At 39.1% G+C, this 23,820-nt stretch overlaps 1 protein-coding gene across 1 annotated transcript in view; it reads left to right on the plus strand.

Annotated features, from left to right (window-relative positions):
* Positions 1-23,820, plus strand: part of alcama (activated leukocyte cell adhesion molecule a) — a 121,377-nt gene that overhangs the window by 61,285 nt on the left and 36,272 nt on the right. Inside the window, exons 2-4 of the mRNA XM_084730759.1 lie at positions 10,618-10,721; positions 13,198-13,417; positions 16,849-16,913. Of these exons, the coding sequence (XP_084586885.1) occupies positions 10,618-10,721; positions 13,198-13,417; positions 16,849-16,913 (389 nt within the window). The remainder of the gene's footprint in view (positions 1-10,617; positions 10,722-13,197; positions 13,418-16,848; positions 16,914-23,820) is intronic.

Genomic DNA, 23,820 nt, shown 5'->3' on the forward strand with positions numbered 1-23,820 from the left:
TGTAAAAGTCGCATGAATTCAGACTGAGGTCACATTGCAAAAAATCAGACCTGTATCCGACTTAGGACCACATAATCAGAATTAAAAAGGTCAGATTCCATGTCATTTTTGCTGGTCATGCTGGATTTGTGCCACTTGTGCCTGCAGTCTGTATGTAAGGCTTTTTTTTTCTGGTTATAATATGATTATTATTGTTTGATATCAAAGGTTAAAAAATGATGGAGAGTCTGGTATCTCCTTGAGGGAATGGTCACTTCAGCATCCTTTTGCATCTTGCATTACCAACAGTTGGAAAGTGTAAGCAAGACATTTGGGAGTAGGTAGCCTTTGTTGCTGACTGAGCTGCATCGCACCAACACACAGAGACACACACTTGAAAAAAGGACAGAGTGAGTTTGTCCCAAAGCTGCAGCGCTCCACACCTTCCCTCGTAAAGGGAGGAAGCTGAGTCTTGTTGTGTTTACCAGCAGCACTGGAGGTGATAAGGGATGTATCCGGCTGTTCATTGATGCTTCGTATTGTCACTCAGCTTTAAATCCACCACACTCCCTGGGCTTAGCTGTTTTTTTTTCCAGTGCAATCACAGTTCCAGTTTGATTTGAAGCTGTGCTTGACACAAAGAATCACATTTCACTGTGACAGCTGCGAGCTGGCATGGTTTGGGGCTATACGCTGCTTCACGCACACCCATCTTCTGGATAATAGTTTGACTTGCTAGACGAGGCTGATGAATTATTGCATGACAAAGTCTTTATGCTCCTGTTAGAATCCATATGTAGTCTTTGTCTGTTTGCCTTGTTCAGACAACTCTGGCGCTCTGTAACATGAATCCCCCCCCTACTGAGAGTAATATTCTGACCACAGGGCTCAATACTAACTTTTAAAAGAGGTTGTCAGGCTGGAAGCCAGGCATTGGCTTTTGGTTGCTGAAACTGGAAACATGGGTTACTTTTTGTTTTTCTTCTAAACAGATTATACGTGTTGGAAAATAGTTGCTGAAAACACTGAAAACTAAGTAGTACTGAATTGTGGAGTTAGACCATCGTAATCATTTTTTTTGGGTGACATGCTAGAGCCATGGTCCCCCAACGCTATAAACCAACACACAAACCGCCCTCCCCTTCCCTCAACCTCCCTGACGGTCAGTTGTGAATGGACCTTCAGTGACTCTCTCAGTCCAAATCAGCCCAGCAGTTCACTTCAGCTCACTTCAGTTCCGACAACCTGACACAGAAGAAAATAAACACCACCCTACCACCGTCCTCTGGCGCTAGTGGCTCAAGCATGTGGACATGTCCAGTAAAGCTGCTAGATGGAGCGTCCATGGTTTTGATACTGGAGACATTGGAGCGAATACACCCCCAGTGTTTCAGAGCAGAGAAAACAACTAATTTTTATAATATTTTTTTAATCATCCAAATCTGGGTGGGTGGTTAAAACCACATAGTATGGGTAGTGTGGAAAAACTCAGAACACACATTTATTGTTGCTTCACACTGTCTTTAAATATCCCAAATGCAAAATAAATATGATATATGATAAACGTAGTTGGCCATTCATTGGTCAGTTCAATGGTTAGGTGATTGTTCACCATGTGTTGTAACATGTCCAAAAGAAGCTGAATAAAAAAAGAAACTCACTTTGAAGTATAAGTAGTTTCTTAGGAACTTAATACACCTGCATGTGTATGTTTAATATGAACCAGGCAATTCAACAATGATAGCTATAATATAATCACATCCATACAGAGTTAGTAGTATACAGCTGTTTAAAAGATAAGAATATTAAGTGTGTAATGCACTGGTATTGGAGAGGTACTTGGTATTGGGTTGATAGGCATATTTCGGGTATTGGAATTGGTATCAGGAAGGAAGTAATGGTATTGAAACATCTCCAGTCAAATACTGGAGGGCAAAAACATGTTTGCTTTTCATTATGGAATACTAACAGACTGTCATTTAAAATCTAGTTTCTTTGCTTTCCCCCCCTTTTACAGTTTGATCACACGGCGCTCTGAGGAGATGTGAGAGGGGAAAAAAAACCTCCCAGTTGGATTTCATTGTGACTCATAGAAAAGTGCAAAAAGTTCATGAAAACATATCACAAGCACCAACTTTGCAGTGTCAATTTAGGTGCTGTTGTAATGATGAAGGCTGCAGGGGGAGACCCCAGAAAGGCCTGTTTTCATCCCCTCTGGAACACATTGTTCAGCTGGTGGATAATCGTGAGATAAGAGGAATTGTGTTAGAGCTGCCAGAGCAAACAAAACCATGCCTCCAGGACAGAGCGGGTTGCAGGTTTTTGTTTGTGAAAGGCGTTTACCAAGCGTGTCAGGGAGGAAAAAAAAAAATGGGGGAACTGTTAAAAATCCCAAGTAGCTTTGCAGCCAAACGAGGCAAGTCTGCCAAAGTGTCCACGTTAGACCAGGAGATAGCAAACCCAGCAGAATGTTTGCACAGTGGAACAGAGTACCACCATTCTCATACATTTATGATCTCTGCGAGAGGTGGGATGAGGAGAAGAGAGAAAAATGAGAAAAGCAAGTGGGCAAGTGTTTTGCAGCCTGCTGTCTGTATCCACACTCCCACTGTCTGAGCCAGACAGACAAATCTAATGCAATGACTCCTGCAGTCATTAATTAGAGAGATTGACAGAATATTTCTTGTAGTAGCCCTATGAACACCACTCGTGCATAATTAGCTGTAATAATCTAATTCAATTATTGCTGCAGCAATTTGACAGCAAAACTTTTTAAAAGGGCAGTTCACCCCAAAATCCAAAATACATATTTTTCCTCAGGCCTGTAGTGCTATTTATCCATATATGCTGTTTTGGTTGCCGTAGAGATGTCTGCCTTCTCATCCAGTATAATGGAACAAGATGGAACAAAGCTCGTGGTGCTCAAAGTTAATCTGGCACGCCAAATGGTTTGTTGCACAGAACGATCTGGGAAGTCGTCCTTAGAAACTGTTTGGAAAAGGGCAGGTGATTGGATGAACCATCTGTGTAACTTCAACCAGTCAGATCAAAGTCTTGCGGAAACCAGTCGGGAGAAGGGTGAAAACATCTTTTTCATTGAGAAAAGCTTTCAGTGCTGTTCTTTGCTCTTCTTTCTATGTAGAAATACTCTCCTGATGCTATCACAGTATGTACGCTAACCTATTCAGGAGCCACCATTGTTTGTTCGAGACGACTGGCTTCCGCAGGTGCTGTCATCACACCTAAAACCACCCCGCAGCTGCCTGGCAGTCCGTCCTAGGACACTGATTGGCTGCACTGCTTTTCACAAGGACACAAACAGATAACTTGAAACCTGGCAAGATGGATTCTTGTGTGATCTCATGATCTGCCTTGAGCTGCCTGGCAAAGTAAGCTTAAAGTGCCTAAAAAAAAATCCAAAACATTTGACATACGAGAAAACATTCTGCAGTAAAATCTACCCAAACTACCTTAAAATCTACCAGGAATTCTTTGTTTCTAAAAGAAAGAAAGTGAAGTGAATAAACTCCCTTTAGTTTTTTAGGTGGTATTATAAGATGCATTACGTGTGGGTGGATATTAGGCTGCAATACACATACCAGTGGGTCAGAACCCATAATTTGATACCCATTGTAGTCGGCCACACACAGTTCCTCTCTGCTTTCTCCTCTCTGCTACTTTCAGCTCTTAATCATCGAGGCTAATGTGCTATTACCGCCTTCCCACCTGCGTGAACAATGCTTTGCTGTAGCGCGGCTCCTGGCTCTCGTACAAAGACGGCTCTTTTGTTGATCCAACACCGCAGATACTGGATGACTTGTGGGTTGTACCCTGGAGAGATTAAGTAGACAAACACTCTGTAGTCCTTCCTCTCTGAGGTATTGTTTAAATTCAGATCTGTAAATGTAATAGAAAACATGCTCAGATTTATTGTGGCATTGCTGGTCCTTTCCTCCCTTCCAGTGTGAAAGGCAGCATATGAGCCAGCAGAGAGGCCTGGCTGCACTGTTTGCTTTTGATTCTTAGGTAACCATTTTTGTTGCCACTGTTTGTCCACCGTGCATGCCATGCTGCAGTCCTCACAAGATCCTCTGCAGCAGAAACACCTTGGGTTTAATATTATAACTGAATCTATCCAACAATCTATCACTGGCTCTTTGTGTGTGTATGACGTAAGCTACTGTGGCAGACTAGAACAAATGTATAGTGTTAATCCTCTGATAAAATATTCCCCACACTGTAAAAACAAAAAAGTTTCAGAAAAGTCAAAATGTCGAGGCGGTTTACTGCAATAGATTTTTGAGTTTTGAGCCCAAGTCAAACTCTCAAGTTTTGAAAAAGTTTTACCAACTTCTGATCTTTTGTTGAGATTGTTTACTTTCTTCTTTTGATAAACTTCAATCTTTGAGTTTTAGAAACTATGAATAAAAAACTGTAGATCACAGACCTTCAGTTTGAGAGGACTGTAAGTATTTTTTTTAGATTTGAAGATAACAATGTCTTCATAGTCAATCCATGATCAAGCTACGCTGTAAATTACAGTCATGTCTTCCCTTGGTCCAACTTCCAAAAAATGTGATAAAAGTTAGAATGTCCTGTTCCTCTTTTTGCTCCCTACAACCCACTCACGGACCCCCATTGGTCCCCACACCCCAGTTTGAAAACCACCGAGCTAAACAAAAAGAAAATCTGTTAGAACATGCAAAGAATGCAGAATACTCTTGCCAACTAGGGCTGGGCTGTATAATGATAAAAATGCTTTATTGCAGTCATTTTTGATAATTATTGAACATTTATTTTGAATTTACCCCCTTTACCACTTTTTTTACCACGACACACAGGTAATAAACTGAATAGAAGGAAGACAGTCATACTGGTGAGCTGATCTGTCCTTTTTGATTAATAATTTCCTCACAGTCTGAACTCATTTTCTCACTCCACACTGTTTCTGTTGTGTCGCATGTCTATGGTCCAGCTAAACAAATGATTGGCTGTTTGGGTCTCACGTGTAGCACGTCCCATCAGCGGACATAATAGGCTGGTTATGAGCCAGGACACATTCGTTATGTGTTTTCATGGTGGTTTGTATTTGAAACATTTTATTAAAAGTGTGGAACATTTTATTGAAAAAATCCTACTGATGAAATGTCTTTTTAGTCTAATAATAATAATAATAAATAAATAATCATTTTAACTGCACTTCTCCTTTCTATTTTCTGTACGGCACTGAAACTGTGACCTTTGTACAAATGTGAAACCTGGTGACGAGGAATGTGGCAGGAAACAAACTGAGGTGTCTCATACCTCCTAAAATTAGAGAAGCTATCAGTTTTTTTTTGTTTTTTTTGGTGCCACTTTAGTTCTTTGCACTGTGAAGTTTCCAGGCGCACAGATTCTCATAATTGGCCATCCAGCTCGAATACACTCAGACAGTTTGTTTACTTCTCCATAACTGTTGTTATGTGATCAAAGATGATAAATTTAGCTGAGTCTTTGAGCTGAATCCCCATGTGACTTGTGTCTTGCATTACCAGAGAAAACATGCTGCTTTTTTCATGGTCTTCTTCATTAAACCATAACTAGTGTTGCTCATTGTATACACAGTAGCTTTAATTTGAAAGCAGCTTTGTGTGTGATTTCCTTGGAAAATAAAAAAAAGGAAAAAATCAATGAAGCTTTGTGTAATTGGAAGTTCACTCCACTGATGTATTTTTTCTTAGGCGTTCAAACAATGCTGGCTGTGTCTGCATGTGAATAAACAGAGCCACAAGACCACAAACTGACAGTTCTTATTATATCCTACAAGAAATGAAGCTTCACTACACTGAAGCTGCCCACCCCCCAGGAAACGTAGCAAGCTAAGATACAGCAACATGGTGAAACTTGTTTAACTACATGAAAGCTTTCATTTTTCTGATGGTTGTCTTGGTTGGCGATGGTTATGTTAGCTTATTCAGGAATCATCAGAATGTGTCTTCTTAAATTTGTGTTAGATGACTTGGAAGTTGAGGGCAGCTTCTTCTTGGGGGTGCACAGAGAGCACCTTTTCTCTTATCCATCAAGTAAACTTGAGCTTGCGTGTTTCTCCGCTCCCTGACTGGAGGCGATGGGAATGAGCTGCCGACCAAATATCAGATTATTTCAGTTTTTCCCAGTGAGAATGTCCTAACCTGCTCCAGGCATCGCTGAACAGGTGAAGTGTCATGTTGTTTGTTTGAAAAAATGCTCAGTCAGTTCTATTTTCGCAGGGTTTTGCATACTGGCTTCACCTCCAACATATTTTCTTTGGTCAGGATTGAGGCTGACATCCTTGACGTTTCTGTTTCCCTCCACTCAGCAATCAACGTGGATAAAGATACTAATTCAAAAGGTTGAGAAGTTGCACGTCTTAAATGTAGGTTTGGGAGGGTTACTTTAAAAATGTATTCTAATACAGTTACTAATTACCTATTACAAAATGTGGCCAGTAACCTAATCCAAGTATCACAATATTAAAGTAATGTAACTTGATTACTTTATGTTACTTTTGGATTAGTTCAATACCAAATATGGTGAAATTGTTCAGTCTAATATAATGTTTTATGTTCATTGTTAGGTTTACTCATTTCCAAGATATTTCCTCCTTTGTTACATGCAAATGTGTGTTTAGATTAGCAGCCAGTATTACAGTACCTCATTACAATTCTATCTGACATGCATTTTTACTTTTTACTAAAAAATTGTGATTTGGTTCTGGAACTTAGGAATGTAGTTAAACTAGTAACGCTGCTACTGCCCAACACATGGAAATGAGAAATATTGGATGATCTGCCAAATTGTAATTTTACAAGTAAGTCCATATGCTCCCTTTCACATTAAATCTCACAAACTTCAACACAAAAGTAACATATTTTTGGTGAATGTGTGATACGATCACTGATTTTTCTGTTGGCGAGATGCAGTATCAGTAAAATGTAATTCTCCACAGCTGAGTAGTGTTTCATTATCACTCCTTTTCTTCACCTTAGTTGCCAAACCGAATTTACTAAATACATTATGTTTGAGGGGGAAAAAAGTGTGAGGCGGTGTGAAGTTTTGGTCTGAACATATCCAGTAAAGAGATGAGACTGTTGGTAAAAAAACATAAATGGTTAGAGCTGTGCTTGAGCTTTCCTCAGCACTGATTAGGTGAACTATTTTAGTGAATAAAGGTAGAGAAAATGACTTTATGCTTTTTAATTAGGCATTGTGTTTTGTCATTAATGCTTAGTTTTAATAGTTTTGCTTGATTACTGTCCAAACTAGAGCCTGACTGATACTATTAAATGATGCATCCTCTCTATGACTCTCGTCTCTTTGAATACTTGGACTTTCAGTTGGTCTGACAGTGGCAAAAAAAAAAAAAAAAAAGTTTGCCCTTTCCTGTCAGCCTCCTCATTCTCTGTCCCAGAATGACTGGCTACGGTCTCTGTTGGACATAGCATATATGGAGTTGTCAGTGGGAAATATGCATAGTGCCAAACAAACCATCAGTGCCTGGCTTCCTTTACTGACTAAGTGAAAGAGCTTTTGGAATCACAGACCATATGTGATTATGGTCCTGCAGAAAATGCCATCATGTCATTTTTTTGTAATTGATTGATATTTTTTTCTTCCTCTTAATTTATTTTCCTCTCCATCTGGACAAATTGAAGGTCCCACAAAGTATTCACACAGGCTATGAACACTATATACACCTTTCACTAGACAGATATATGGAGATATATGCATATATGAACAGATGTATAGGTACTTGTGGATAATTGTGCAGGATAAAAAAGAAAAGTATGAACACAGTATATTGCACAAAACAGATGAGATGAGAAGGATATTGTATGTATATATAAAATGAAATATATAAGGATATATTGCATAGATTGGTATATAAACAAATATAAAAAGATCTATCTATCTATCTATCTATCTATCTATCTATCTATCTATCTATACTGTATATATGTGTGGAAGGATCAATATACACAAAATGCTGCCTAAAAAGCTAACAAATAAAAACAATCTGCATTACGTTCTGTTGAAAACATATTTGCCAATACTACATATAATAATGTAGCCATGACAGGCTAATATCTGGCTGATAGTATCGGTCAACTGATATATTGATCGGGATGTAGTTCACAGTATCAGCTTGGAATAGACTCTTGTGGGTTGCTTTGTATTTACATTCAAGTCAGCTCAGACTTAAGGAAGAATCAAAGATGAGCGTGTGTCTTGGTTGCAGCAGTAGCAATCAGTCAGCAGCTGCACTGGCGCATTTTGTGTCCTCATCACTGTGGAATGACCAGAATCTGAGCGGCTTCTTGTTCTGCCTGTTTAGCTAAAACCTCAAAGAGAAAGAGCTGGAGCGTGGAGACCTTGGGGTCCCTCCACTCTGCTCTGACCCCCATCCATCCATCTTCTCTCCACCCTCTTTCTTCCTCCTCCCACGCTGCACATGACTGGCCTGTGCCGCCATAGCAACTACTCCGCCTCAGTGCTCCCTCACTTCTGTGGACAGACAGGGCGCTTTTGCGTTGGCGTTGCTCTGAAACACTGAGCTTGACCCGCCGAGCCCGACCTCCGTCACCTCTGCCATCTGACTGAGAGGCATGCTTGACATGTGGTGTCAGGACATTTGGAGTGACAACGCGGTGTAGCTGTTTTCACTTTGTTCACATGCAGGCATCTCTAGACATTTATACTGGGAGGAGCTGCTGAGTAGTGTAACCACACTCTGAAGCTCTGGATCACAGAGATGTGTGAGACATATATTTTGTTTTACTCTTCTGTTCTTCCTGCCCTTACTGCTGATCAAAGGCTCCAGATCAACTGATCTCAGACATCAGGTTTCTCCTCATCACATAAAAGTGTGAATCCCACAAGTGCTGTTATACTTTTTGTTGTTGCTTGGTTTCCTATGATGTCAGATATTTGTGACTTTAACACAGCTCTGCTGGAACATTTGGGATTCGGTGTACACAAATACACTATAAAAGTGCTCGAGGCAGGGGAGAGCACATCTTGCTCACTTCATCTGCCCAGATTTATTAGATTTTATTTATTTGTTTATTTAACAGGGACAATAGAGAAGCACGGACTGTCCCAGACTCAGATAGACAGCTACATTTCATCAGCAATCCCTGAGCAGGCTAGTACACAAAGAACTGTGCCATCAAATGCTATAATTCATACAAAAGTACAGAGAATAAAACATTACATCCTGCAGAAATGAAATACTATCTGTTCAGTACTTTATAGTTCATGGTTGCATGATCAGTTGTACTTCAGCCTTGGTTTCAGTTGTGATTCAAAAGAGAGAGAGAGTGGAATATTATCTGATGGTGCTTGGAATTGTGTTTCAAAAGTCAGCAGCTCTAATGGAGAAATTCAAATTCAGTGCTGACTGCACAGTTCAAAGTTTCCTTCAGAAAATTTGCATGGATCAACAATAAGGGTTGCCCAAAATAAAAATTCAGTCATTATCTACTCACCGTCATGCTGATCGAAGGTCGGGTTTAGTTTTTTAGTGCTGGAGTTTCACAGGAAAACAGCATTGCAGAATCTCCCAAACAGTTTAAGTGAATGGTGACCAGTTTGCAAATGTAAAAAAACAACAGAAATCCCATTCATGCTTCACTGTTTCTGACATTTGATAGATGTTGCAGCCCTAGATAAAACATGACAATTAAATTTAGTCTTTGTTATTTAGTATCCCCTAATATAGAAGCCAATTTTTACAGGGGCTGAAAAGTTCACTTGGGGCAAGTAGATTTTGACCCACTTATTTGACTGAGCAAGTAAAAATGTTAGCAGGTGTGAACGAACTGTGACATCATCCATTGGCTTGTGGGCTACTGTTTTTGAAACTTTGCGTTTAGCATTATGGAGTTGCCATCTTGACCAGAACATGTGCAGTAACAATAAGTCATGATCCTTCGTATTACAACTAAAAACAGTCACCAAAATATGTTTCTGAAAACATTTTAGGTGTCACTTAGCCAATGCAGTAACAGAATCTTGATCTACAATTTGTTAACACTGTCTAGTTTGACAGATTGATCAAAGTTGCCCTGTGTGTTGCACTGGATGGACTGTCCCTGCACAAAAGCATACTCTGCTTCATGGTCTGTTTTACTCTAAATGGGACCGTAATTTACTAAATGAACATCGTGCTGTATTGACAAAGACTTGAAACCACAGATTGAGACCATAAACCCATTAGGAAACTGTTTACTGAGGTCATAAATCAGGGGAGAAGTAGGCAGAATTTTCCACTGGGGTACATAGAAAGAGACTTCTTTTTGCAACCAGTGGAATCGCCTCCTGCTGTCCATTAGAAAGACTGCAGGTTTAATGCGCTTCCACATTGGTGTCACTTTTCAGAACTGGAAACCATTTGATATAGGGTCCATGGCTGTTGGCAGTGGGATGACACATTTTTACCTGTTTTTCAAAAGTTAGGAGTGAGTTTGGCCAATGAGGCTCCAGATTATTAGGTCAAAAGCGTTGATGCTTACCTGTGACAGAATCAAGCAGTCAAGATTGTTGTTATTTTCACTGGATCCTGTGATTGGACGGAGTATTCTGGATGACACTAACAGTCCTTTGTCTTCTGTGTTGCAGTGTTGGGTACAAACGTGACGGCTTTGTATGGAGAGACCATCACTATACCATGCAATGGTGGAGCTCCGGCACCCGAAGATCTGATGTTCATCAAGTGGAAATACGTAAGTCGATGCAGACTCTCAATGCCAGGACTGCAACTAATGATTATTGTCATTATTGATTAACCTGCCTATTATTTTCTTGATAGACCTTTTCCATGGCAGGAATGGTTATTTAGTAACATTATTAACACCTGTACTTACCCTACTATTTAATGTCAAAATGTATTCTGTGAAAAAGGTCTAATAATCGATTAACTGTTTAGTCTATAAAATGGAAAAAAACTTGTGAAAAATACTGCAGATGCTGCCCATAGTGTTTCCTTCAGATGTCTTCTTTTGTCCAACTAACAGTCCAAAGCCCAAAGATTTTTCATTTTCTGTATTTAATGTTTAAATGATGAAGAAAAGCATCGAACCCTCACATTCAAGATGCTGGAACCAGCAAATGTTAAATATTTTTGCTTGACTGAATGACTGAAACAATGACTCAGTTATCAAAAGAGATGGCGACTAATTGTATTTCTGTCTACTAATTGTTTACTAATTGTGCCGCTCTATTCAACATGTCTATGAAGTGTTTTAGGTTTATTGAATGAACACACACTCATTCACTGACATGGAACAAGAGGAATAATGGACCATATGAAATGGTTTGGCTCATCTTTGTTGTCTGTGACTACACATTGTCACATCGATTTTTACACTCAATTTTCCTGCAAGAATAGGACGACTAAAGACACTTGCAAATGACACATTTAGCATTTTTAAGCTTGCGATTTTCCTTAAATGATGAGGAAAAACACAAAAACAACTACCCAGCGGAACAAGAAGAACCAAATATGTATTAATACTGTGTGTTAATACACCTGGGTTGTTTTTATAGTTTCTGTCAGAATCGTGGAAATATGAGATATATGAAAGGAAATTGAAAGAAAGTAATTTAAAGGAAAGAAAATTGAAGAAATGAATGAATAGATTAAACAGTAATTGTGACATCCACTGTCACAAACTTCGAATATACTTTCAAAAACAGATTGACAACCTGTTCAGAACTAAAAGAAAATCCAGTTGGTTTGACAGTTTATTATTTGCTCCAGGTAAATTAACAATGTTCAATGTCTGTCCTCTCTGCTGTGCAGAGACACAGCAGCAACATTAAACTGATGCCTGACTCTCATCTTTCACTCATCTTACATTTACTGATGTGCTGTTAATGATGCAAATATTATTCTGTCCTCTGGAAATAATGCAGATGTTCGCATGCAGATGCAGAGAAATAACAAGCTAATCATGGAGATGTAAAAACAACATCTTTATTGAGGTGGACAGGATTTCCAAAGGGAAAATAAATGCCAGATCTGTATTTGTTTTATTTATATATTTTTTGGGTGACAGGGGAGTTTTCTGAGGAGAACAAAGTGCTCATTATTGTCATTATTACATTCTGTATATGCCATTATTAGTAAGTGAAGTAAAAAAGAGAGAGAGAGACATTTTTCCTGACAGTTTCCTCATCATCCAGCTTTAAACATCCTGTATAAACTTGAGGGGACAGCATCTTTACTGGAACCTTTGTTCTATACTAGGCACTTTCTCTGTGAAATCCCCCAACATATACACTGTATACAGAGCAGTCTAATGAATGCAGTAGTAATATTAATCCAAAAGACCTCGTATATAGTAGTAAAACACTGACAGGGACCATTTTATTGCACAAATTTCTATGTGAGAAGTACATTTTGCAGGTAATACTTTTACTTAAGTAAAGATGTTGAAGATCATAAAAAGAAAAAGTTTTTCTTCTAAACACATGATACATGTTAGAACATTGTTGCTGAAAAATGAGAACTATGTAGTACTAAATTGTTGAAGTGTTTCTGTGTTGTATATTTTTTGGCCATTTCTGTGGTGTGACAAGCTCAGAACACACATTTATTGTTGCTTCACACAACCTTTTAATACAGGACTTCAGCTTGTAGCAGAGTATTTTTACAGTGCGGTTTTGTTAGCTTTACTTCAGTAAAGGATGTGAATACTTCTTCCACTACTGTATATAGATGCAGGTGCTGAAGAGGTGCTAGAGATGCTAGAGTTTGTGTACTGTCAGTGGGGAACTTAAAGCAAAGACTTGAGCAGAGGTTTTAGAAGTTGTGTCCTTAATAAAACATTTAGAAGAATCTGGATTTAGTTATCGGATAAATATGGATCCTCATAATCCCTGGTGTAATTAGGCAGTATCAATAAGATGAATTATGATCTGTCATGCTCAATCTGCTAATATATCAGGAGACAATTTGCCTTGGCAGTATGTACCTGTTCTAATTAACACTTTGAATGATATCAAGGATACAGTAGATGTGCTTTGGAGGTTTGGTGAATGACACGTTTAATACTGCATCAGAGGTTTTTATGTTTTTGTACGTCTCTCTTCAGCTAAACTATAATTATGATGGAGGACCGAGGAAGTGTGATGCACAGATTTATCACCGAAGCTTTTGCTCATGTCTGTCTCCTCTCCGTGTCCTGTCACTCTCAGGAGAAAGAGGACGGCTCTCCCGGTGATCTGCTGATCAAACAGGCCCGCAGCGATGAGCCCACTGTTCAGGCCACAGACGATTACGCCCAGCGGGTCAGCATTGATGACAAGTTCAGCCTGCTCATCAGTCAGGCCTCGCTCAGAGACCAGAAGACCTTCACCTGCATGGTGGTGTCGGAAACCAACCTGATGGAGTTCCCTGTCTCTGTCCTCGTCTACAGTAAGCTCAATATGGACACAAAACACTAAAACAATGGGACAACCTTTATCAATCAACATCGCTATATACTTAGGGTTACAAGATCACCATTTTTATGTGGGATTTCTTATTTTTAGATAAGTATTTTTTTCTCTTAAAACAAACATAAAGTAGCAGAGGTCACTCAGTAGAGATTTTTGCCAGGCAACAGATGGTGAAGCACCTACTGCAATGTCACCACGATTTCCAGATGCAATCAGCAGAGATTTGCAAAGATTTGAATAAACTGTTTTTGTAACTGAGTGTCCTGGATTCAGCTGGCTATATAATCTTAGTTAGGAAACAATAAATACATAAATCCAAACATTTAATTTAAACACTGTTATTTATTTAGGACATTTTATCATTTATTTATCACCCCCAGTAATTGAATTTAATTCCAACAGGTAATCACTGTCACACTCAATCTCTCACATTTATAAGAAGTTTCACAACTGTGCAGATGCATAATGGTGAAATACAGGAGCAGTCCAGTCTCTTCATGAGAGGCACTTGAGCGTACGAGTATTATATGTGAGATTGGTCACACACTCGGACAGTCACACACACAACTCATCGCACGATCTCATCCAGGTTAATGCCCGGTGATGATGTTAAGAAGTGGCTGTCAACACGCAGCTTGTTGCGTAAATGTTGTGGGAATTTTACAATCTTGGTCCTATCTCTTGCACGTGAATCGAACGAGGTCCAATCTGTAACAAACTGAGTCTGTTCCACTTCAGCACTGCAGAAATCTGAATTTAATGCTATCAGATTATCAGACTGCAGTGGCACAAGGTTAAACACACACACACACACACACACACACACACACACACACACACACACACACAGAAATATCTCATATATAACTCATTTGGCCTTATTAGGATCACTGAAATAAATGTATCACTTATTTCTGTTCCCCTGTGCTCAAACATTGAAACACTTTGTGACAACTGTCCTAGAATTTATTTATTTATGTTATTTATTTAACCTTCATTAAATCAGGTGAGTCCCACTGAAATTAAGAATCCCTTTTTCAAGAGAGACCTTGCCAAGACAGTAAGCAACAAAAAAAATTGAGGACACAAAGGGAAACAGCTAGACAAATTAGCAAGCATTGAAATTGCAAGAAGAGAAAACTTTCTAGGAGTCACTTGTGCAAACAGGCAAGCTAAAAATATCGACATCCAATGGAAGTCTTTCATTTCGGATTTAAAAGCATTTAACAAGACCAGCCCTTTTTCCCATTTCTGTCCGGGCATTTGGGACAGAGAGCATAAAGAAGTCCTGAGAATGCAATGGATACTTTGCGGCACAGACCAAGAATTGCCTTATATATGAAGGTGTATCAGTGTAAGAGCCTAGAGGCGTCCAGATCAGGCCATGCTACCAGAGTATAACTCACAGTGGTGAGTCAGAGCTTTACAATTTGGAATGAACCTCAAGGATGGATGGATGGTGAACTGTATCGAGCACATGAAGACACTGAGCTGAGGGATGCATATACAAAAGATCATCATAGTCCAGCACAGGTGTAAAAGTTGCAGCAACAAGATGCCTTTATACATTAAAAGAAAAAAACAACTTTTTCTCAGTTTTAGCCTCAGCTTTTAGCCTCAGGTACAACACTTGTGGTTTAAAATTTAGAGAGTCATCAATCAGAATACCCAAGTATTTGTAAGAGTCAACAACCTCCATCTCTTTTCAAGGGAGTGAACACAGAAGATATATTTTCTGACCTATTATTTGAACTGGTAAACAACATAAGCTTGGTCTTATCTGCATCTAAAGCAAGTTTCAGCTCAAGCTGTGTATTTTGAACAACATTAAAAGCATTTTGCAAGTATTCAGTGGCCTAAACATACACTGATCATACAGTCTGTAAGCAAGTAGGAAGTAAGTCCAACTTAACACTGAACATGAAACAGGCAGTAGAAAGTTAACCAATGATGTATTTCGTGAGAAGATATATTAAAAGTTTCACTATGTGAAGCCATCCATCACCCTCACAGTGGGCTCTAATTAAGGCTTTCAACTACAAAGCAAGTCAGTGAGAACAGAAAACATCATATTATCATTTAGTACCTCTGTTCTCACAGTGACTGTGCTCCCTGTCTTGCATGAAGTGCCAAATATTGAGCGTGTTGTTTTGTTCGGTCCTGTCATGTCTGAATAAAACCATAGAAAGAAACCTACAAACAAAAATCCACGACTTCAACAGTTAGGTGAAGCCGGTGATATTATTATATTAGCATTTTTCACATGACGACAGCTGACAATTGTTGGACACCTCGAGACAAACAGCCACTCACATTCACACCTTTGGCCAATTTAGAGTCACCAGTCAATCTAATTAATGCATGTCTTTAGACTGCGGGAGGAAGCACAGTTCCTGGAGAGAAACTAATGGACACAAGGAGAACATGCAAACTCAGCACAGAAAGGCCCTGCCCCGGCCAGCTCGGAGATTCAAACACATGACCTCCTTGCTGTGGGGCAACACTGTGCCACCATGCCCGCCCTTAGCATCTTTCACATTGTACTACAATTACAAGTACAAGTGCAATTTTTCACATTGTGCTTGAAATAATAATAATAATAGTAACTGGGTCATGATTTTTACATAGAGACAAGACTCTAGATGGACAAACAGCACTACAGGCCAGGGGAAAATATGTATTTTTGACTTTCATGTAAACTGTCCCTTTAATGCAACATGGAAAATTATATTGTGGACTTATTTGGCCTCATACAGACTGTTGATTTGTTGAACAGAGAACAATACTTTATTTTTAATATTGTTGTGCTCAAGCTTTTTCGCTTCCATTTCCAGGAAAATCTACAGCCCTGACTGATTAACCAAAAACAATAACAAAAAGTACATTTTTCAAGCTTATTCAAAGATAAATGGGTGACATTTGGATTCCATTTTTGCTCACAAACAGCTTGGTTTTTTAATTGCATTAGAGCTCAGTGTTCTCCACTGTGGATTTATCCCTTTTGTTTCCTCCTGCGCTTTAGGAAACACGGCTCAGAATCTGAATTTCACTCCCCAAAACTGCCCATGTATCACCTGCTAATGGGCTTTGCAAACCCAAGCGTGAAATAGGACATGAAGAGAGTAGCTCAATAGGCCTTAGAGAGAGTATTAGGTTGTAGTTAACAGGGGGCAAGTTGAAATTATGTCCTACAGCTTGAATATTAACAATGCAATAAGTTTGCAGCTAAGCATCCAGATGAACGGGGCTGTCAGTTGTCAGTGAAATATTTGTTTTCACGGCGCCCCGCAGTTCTGTAGATACCTTTAGTGTGAGGGAAAAAAGTAAATCTGAAAAAGTTTATGCAAATTCACCACAGGCCGCACTTTTGTGATTCTCACAACTGATTGTCTCCTTTTGTGTCTGCAGAGAAACCAACATCAGTTCAGATTATGGACAAGTCTGACGTTCTGCAGAAGGACAAACCAGTGATGGTAAGACCCACTCCAGTCTTTACATTTCAGTGTTGCTATAATGGAAGTATGAGCACAACACATGAATTCTGCACACGTAAGTGTGTGTGTAGGCTGAAGTGATTTTTCATGCACTGTGGTACCTGTACTGTATGTACTGAATATAAATATTTACCCACTCGGGGAGCTGCTGTTTTTCTATTTGATTGAGCTTGTGAATTTCTATCATAACTGACAATTGTTGCTATGTGGTGAATAACACTCTGCACGCTGACAGGATTGCATGACTTGCCGCTGTGGTCCCTGGCCAGGACAGACAGGGAGCTACAAGTTGGTTCATTTACAGTCCAAGCAGCCTGGGGCATCAGAGAGGAAAAATAAAAAAGTTGACAAAGAGATTTAGCGCAAGATTTGTCCTTGCTTTAAACTTAATTACAGTTTGTGTTGTTGTGACATTATTGATGGTTATTTTTCAAGGTATGCCACTTGATTAATTTTCCTACGAGGTCGATACTGGTTTTATTTACTCCAGCAATGTTCTGCATGAAAATCAACTTAAAGCTTAAACTGAGTTGAGAGCGGAAACACCTGTCACCTTCCTATGCTGGTTAAAAGTTGTGTCAGTTGTGAGCAAGGAAAACTTACTGCCGGTACAGTCAGTGACACTCTTGACATTGGAGATTTGATTGATTCTAAATTGTGTTTTTTCCTGTGACAAACCAAATTCACACTGTTCTTTTCACAACATCCATATCTGCAGACAACAGAGCTTATTAATGCAGTGTTTTCAATGAGGCGGCTGTCAGTTATTGGACACGGGAATGTGAATAAACCACTTAGGAGAGTTGGTCTGTCCTACCAGTTGCTGCCCTTAAGGAGAGAAATCAATCTGAAAACATATTGGTACCACAATGCATCAATGGCAGCCATGTTGCATGTCCTCGGGTCTTGGGCAGCTCTTGGTGAATTTACAATTAATTGTCTTGAACAGTTAATTAGAAATGTAAGATTATGGCCTGGAAACCAGAACGAATCAGCGAGCTCATGTTTCTTTTGCCTTGGCATTTGCCTCCTGTTCACACAGATTTATACCTGTGCTGGATCTCCTCTGGTCTGTTGCAACCATGTTGGGCGGGTTTGATATGATGACTGACAGAGGAGCGTCACCGGTCCAGATTTGAAAAGTCACACATTTGGAGTGCAGTGCGTCAGACTCACAAAATGTAGATCAAACTATCAAACTAGGCAATGCTGATCAAATGCGAATCTAGATTCTGTTACTACATTGCCTATTTTTGTCCTCACATGTTTTCAGAAACATCTTTTAGTGACTGTAATGACAAGTAATTTGAGAAAGTTTGTTACCAAGCAACCAAACCCAACTTGCATGTGTTGTTTAGCACTACCACGCACGACTCATTCATTGCTGTGATTGGTTGTAGGTGACATTTCTAGAGCTGCCCGCCAACTAAGGATTTTCCTACTCAACTAGTCATTGTGCATTTAGTCGTAGTCCGGCTGGTCTGGTGGACTGATTGTCTCAAGGTCCACCGCACTAATCTAATCCCTGCTCTTCCTTTTCTGATGTCAATGACTACTTCTGTCTTCTATCATATACATTTCACCATCCGACCAGTGTTGGCTTGGATGTATTTTTAGCCTAAATCTGTTAGCGTTATTATTATGTCATGTCTGCAGCTGTTAAGTACATGGTTCATGGTACATGGTTGAGGGAAACAATAAAAAGTCATCTGGAGACAGACTTCTCAGCCAACTCAAGGAGTTTAAGCTTTAGCATTAGCTTGTATTAGCCAGCTACACTGATGAAATATATTAGTGAGTCATCAGTTTAGCCGACAAAATTGTCAGCCAGAAATAAGAGGCTGCTTCAGTTTACTTCTCTGTCGAATCAACGACAGTGTGTCTCAACAATTACTCACAATGTTAAATCTTCCACTGTTATCACTGGAAATAGCATGCATGCAGCAAGAGAAAGGAAAGCTTGACAGGCATAGCAACAGTAACTAAGGAAGGCGGGGCTTAGCGCAGGGTCAATTTGCAGAAGCATTTTGGTCTTCACCTGTTGATAATGCCTCTTGGAAATCATAAAGTAACTGAGAGATTCAGACTAATTGGCATTTGTGAATCAGTGTGGCCAAGTCAGGCTAGTAAGATTTTTTTCTTTCAGAACAAATAATGCTTATTTTTTGCGTGTGAATAGAAATACGGTTCATATTACAATAAGTCATATCAGATAGCAGGTCATATAAATCAGTTGTTATTCTTAATTATTCTGCTGGTTAATTAGCTGTTAAAAAAAAGCCTGAGGCAAAATCAGTTAATGTGGCTGAGCTCTGTTCACTGTGTCACAGTTACTTAAATCTGGAAACAAATATGTCTCATCAGATCTACTGTGTCACATTACTGAACAGACTTCCACCCACATCATGACGTGTTTCAGGCATCGCTTCTCTTTCTGGCCCAGTTGTGATGTATCAGTGCTTATACAGTTAATTTCCTCGTGACGGTGCCAGGGCGTAGTTGAATGGAGCTTTGTGATTCAGCTGCAGAGTGAGAGTAACGCTGCGGTGAGAGATGACTGAAGTCAGTATCAAACTGTCTCTTATGGTCGCTACTAAAATGCTTTTTATCAGAGAACGCTGATATGAAAAAAACACAGCAGATGTCAGAATGTGACAGCGTGTGCACAAATGTGTCTCTGGGCTTTAAGAACAATGCATACGTTTCAAATCCCAATGCGCTTTGATTCATAGTTAAACACCCGCTCCAGCGAGAACGTCTCTCCTTATTCTGCTGTTTTTTTTCTCAGTCCCTGAACACACACCCTCTCACACTCACTCTAGTATCTGCTGGAAAAAGAGAAAACTTTTGGAAAGCTGTGGGCAGCACATTCACAGCGGTCATCTGCCTCTTCTCTCTAGCAAGCAACGCACATTTCTTCCACCACATGCGGCATATACACATTTATTATGGATCAAGTGAGCACTGCTGCCTCTATTGGTATTCGTACCTAAGAATTCAGGTGCTATTGAACAGCTTTGAGCATTCTGTAGTGAAGGGAGAGATGTAGGGAATATGAGTGGGAAAGAAGAAAGGATGGAAGAGAAGGATTTCAGTTTGGATAAGTAGAAAGCGGGTGATGGAGGGCACCGGAGCTTCATACTCAAGTGGAATCCCAAATTAGAGGAAAGTGTCATGTTGAGTGCTGGAGAGTGCAGCAAGACTGAAGCGTCTCAGCCGTGGAACGGCAGAGGTCGTATTTTCATTTGCTCACAAAAGTCAGCCCAGGTGTACTTTTTTCACAAAGAAACGGAGTGCATTCAAGCATTAATGCCAGGTGCTTCATGAATGAGAAAGCACGTACTGTTCCTAATTTACTTCTTCAGAAATCAGCATCAGGCAGGTAGTACCTGCAGTCTCTGTGGGACATAATGATCTAGATTGTCAAAGCATATCATTTGTGAAAGCCAAAGCACAGTAAGTTCTCATCACAGTCATACATGATATCAGTTTTGGTACACTCAGGTTTGTTCCTCATATGCAGGAAAAGGTTTATCCAAAGCTAAAGTGATTAGTTAGTTTTTTTCCCACAGTTAGTTCCATGCATCAGTCGAAGCTGAAGTCACATTGTCAGAACACTTCACACCATCAGTGAAGCAAAAGTCTGTGTGGCCCAAACTGTGAATCATTCTTCACTGCTTTTGCACAAAATTCATACAATGACCACATTTCCCAAAATCCATAAACTTGTTTGTCATTGAGTGCTTAAGTCGGGAGCTGAAAGGCAGTATCAAAGCATTAGTTCTACCCTGTGCATCAGACAGAAAACTGAGTCATAAAAACATAAGGGAAAGCAAATTATGCTGCTTTTATAGAAAGGATTGTAGAGTTAGAAGTGTTTTTAAATGTTGAGAAGACCCATAGTACAAAGTCTGTTACTGCTACCTTTATGTCTGGAAAGCTGAGATTCTTGTCTTTTGATTGATGCACACCATTTCAATATATAACAACAGCAGCAGGCACAATTAATGCCACAAACAATTACAAAATTCAGCATCATATTGTGTACTTCTATATGTGTACTTTGTGACACAGTTCAAACAGGATCTCCTACCACAGTTGATATTTTTTCTGAAGTTAGGTCCCATGGTCGTCCACCAGTAGTACTCTCTGTTCATTGTCCACCACCAGAAAAATACTATACTATTTGCAGCACACTTATAAAATTAGTAACACACTTTAATGTTGTTTAACAAAACTGTTAAAAAACATATTCAAAACAGCATGATGGACAATTTTGTGCATCCCTGTATTAACATTGAAATGCATTGACAATCTTAGCAGAATAGGTATAATGAAATAAACTAATAATTCTAAACAACTCTGATTGAAAGCCTACATTCAAGTGTCCTGTTTTTAGTCTCATTATCACGCAGATAAAAGGGGAGGGCATCAGAATCATTTTGTTCGGGAGCATGGATCAAGGAAGACAGGTCGACTGACAAGATGAGCAGGCTAAGTAATTTCAAAATTCATCATCAGGGAAAATAAAAGAAGTGATGTTGACAGTAAATTGTGGCCAAATGCAGGAGAGAATGAGGACTAGGACCTTCACCTCACTGTACAGTGTGAGTGATTATGTGGTTGATGAGTTTTCTTCGTAATTATTACTGTATTACAGCCCTGGAAATTCATGAATTTTCTTTTTGTTTCATTTTTGTTTTTCACAAGTAAACTGCAGTACCATATGCAAAAATATAGAAAAAAACCCAAAGGATCTTGATGCAAATAACTGCATTTCTGGTTCACTATTGTTACAGATACTTAAGTATAGTCAATAAGGCGGAAGGTTTTATTCTTTTTCTAGAATCAAATACTGATTTATGTGAAAAATCACCCAAACCTCAAAGATAAAGGTTCATCTTTTCTGTACTGCAGCCTGTAGTTAGTGTTATTAGTGTGTTATGAGTGAAGATCTTTGCTTCTTGAATGACATCTGTTGTCTGTTTTGTTTTGGTCAAACAAGCTAATTTTGAGACATGTATGAAGTGTTTTGTTAGTTTGAGTGCATCTTGAGGATGAGATTAACTGTTTGACCAAGATATACAGACTGAAGTGTTCTGAAAAAGTGGCTTTGGAAATTGATACTTGTCAGCAACCTGTAATTAGTCACTTAACAGAAGTTTTATTCATTATACTTTTAATAATCAGTTAAGAGTTCAGGTCATTTTAAATGGAACACTTTCAAAGTTTTGGTCTTTTAATCAGAGCAGATAAGCTTTTTAAAGACACAAGACATAATTATTTTTGGAACAGATTTGAAGCAGCAACACTTAACTAACCCCACCCTTAGAATTGATAAGCAGTATAAACATTTAATAAATATTTTATTATATATTATGACATGTAAGGACATTTTACAATGTTTATTAATGTATAATACTTGTCAACATTTGTAATTTCTCCTATAAATACATAATATTATAACAGCTGTGTTTGACTGCATTGTCATGGTGTTTATACTGCAGCGTCACTTACAAGTGCCCACAGGACGAGTTAAAGTTGTTGATAATATATTTTACTTAATTCAGGGTCCAATAGACATAAGGTGGTTTAATCCACTGTGTCTACTGAACCCTAAATAGCTCATTTGTGCCATGTGTGTGTGTGTGTGTGTGTGAACAGGTGACCATAGAGTCATCATGGCCCTTTGGTTAGAAAGCACTGTATCCCTCCTGATGAGCAGGATGACATTTAGCATGGCAGCCTCTGCCATCACTGTAAGAATGTGTGTAAATGGTGAATATTGATGTGTTGTAAAGCTCTTTGATTGGATAGACCAGAAGAGTGCCACATAAATGCAGTCCCTTTATAATTAAATGGTCATACGCTGCTTGTAAATGATAAATTGGGGGTTTTAAAGTAGAGTGTTACCCAATTCATTGAAAAATACCTTAATCAATAATTAAAATGTCTATTAGCAGTGAACCTAGTTTACTAATGGGAATCTAACATGAAGACATCGCATACATTATTTTGGGTATTTTAAGCAAAATTCATTAATGGCCTTTTTTGAAATTATACGTGTTTTTTGTTTGAAGCTCACCAACCTGCTGTGTTTTACCTTTGATCATAACAAGATGTGTGTGTGTGTGTGTGTGTGTGTGTGTGTGTGTGTGTGTGTGTGTGTGTGTGTGTGTGTGTGTGTGTGTGTGTGTGTGTGGGTGTGTGCCTGCATCAGACAGCAGACAGCTTGTCTTTTGTTGTGCTTGGGCCAAACTAATTGTCTGAAAGTGACAGAGTGACTGTGAGCACACGTCTGTGAATAATGTTGTTTTTACACTTTGAGATTCACAGACTGAAACAGAGGCCACAGTCACCGAAACATTCTCGTTATGGGTTACACTGGGTTCATTAAGAGCAAGTGTGACATCTGCAGACATAACACACAGACAATGAATTTATAAGACTGCTGTAATGAGCTACAAATGATTACATTTAACACTAGTTAATGCATTCTTGATGTGACTTGCTCCTTCACAGTTACTTGTTCTTGTATGGGATAGTATCAGGAGTGTTGAAGTGTTCTTAAACACCAACGTAAACAGAACAGAAAACAGAACACAATGATTAGCAAGAACATTTGACCTATATTAAATTAAATACAATACAAAGAAACAAACATGATATTTCATTTTCAAACCGATAAACTTTACAGTTTATTATAAATATGCACTCATTCTGAATTTGATGCCTGCAGCATGCTCCAAAAGAAGTTCTCTGCATTTTGTGCTTCATAATGCAGCACGCAGTTTCAGTGGGAGACAGATCTGGACTGCAGGCAGGCACGTCTAGTGCCTGAATTCTTTTAATACAAAGCCACGCTGTTGGAACATATGCATGTGCA

The sequence above is a fragment of the Lutjanus erythropterus genome, chromosome 11 (assembly GCF_056507025.1).
Source record: "Lutjanus erythropterus isolate fLutEry1 chromosome 11, fLutEry1.hap2, whole genome shotgun sequence".
NCBI lineage: Eukaryota > Metazoa > Chordata > Actinopteri > Lutjaniformes > Lutjanidae > Lutjanus > Lutjanus erythropterus.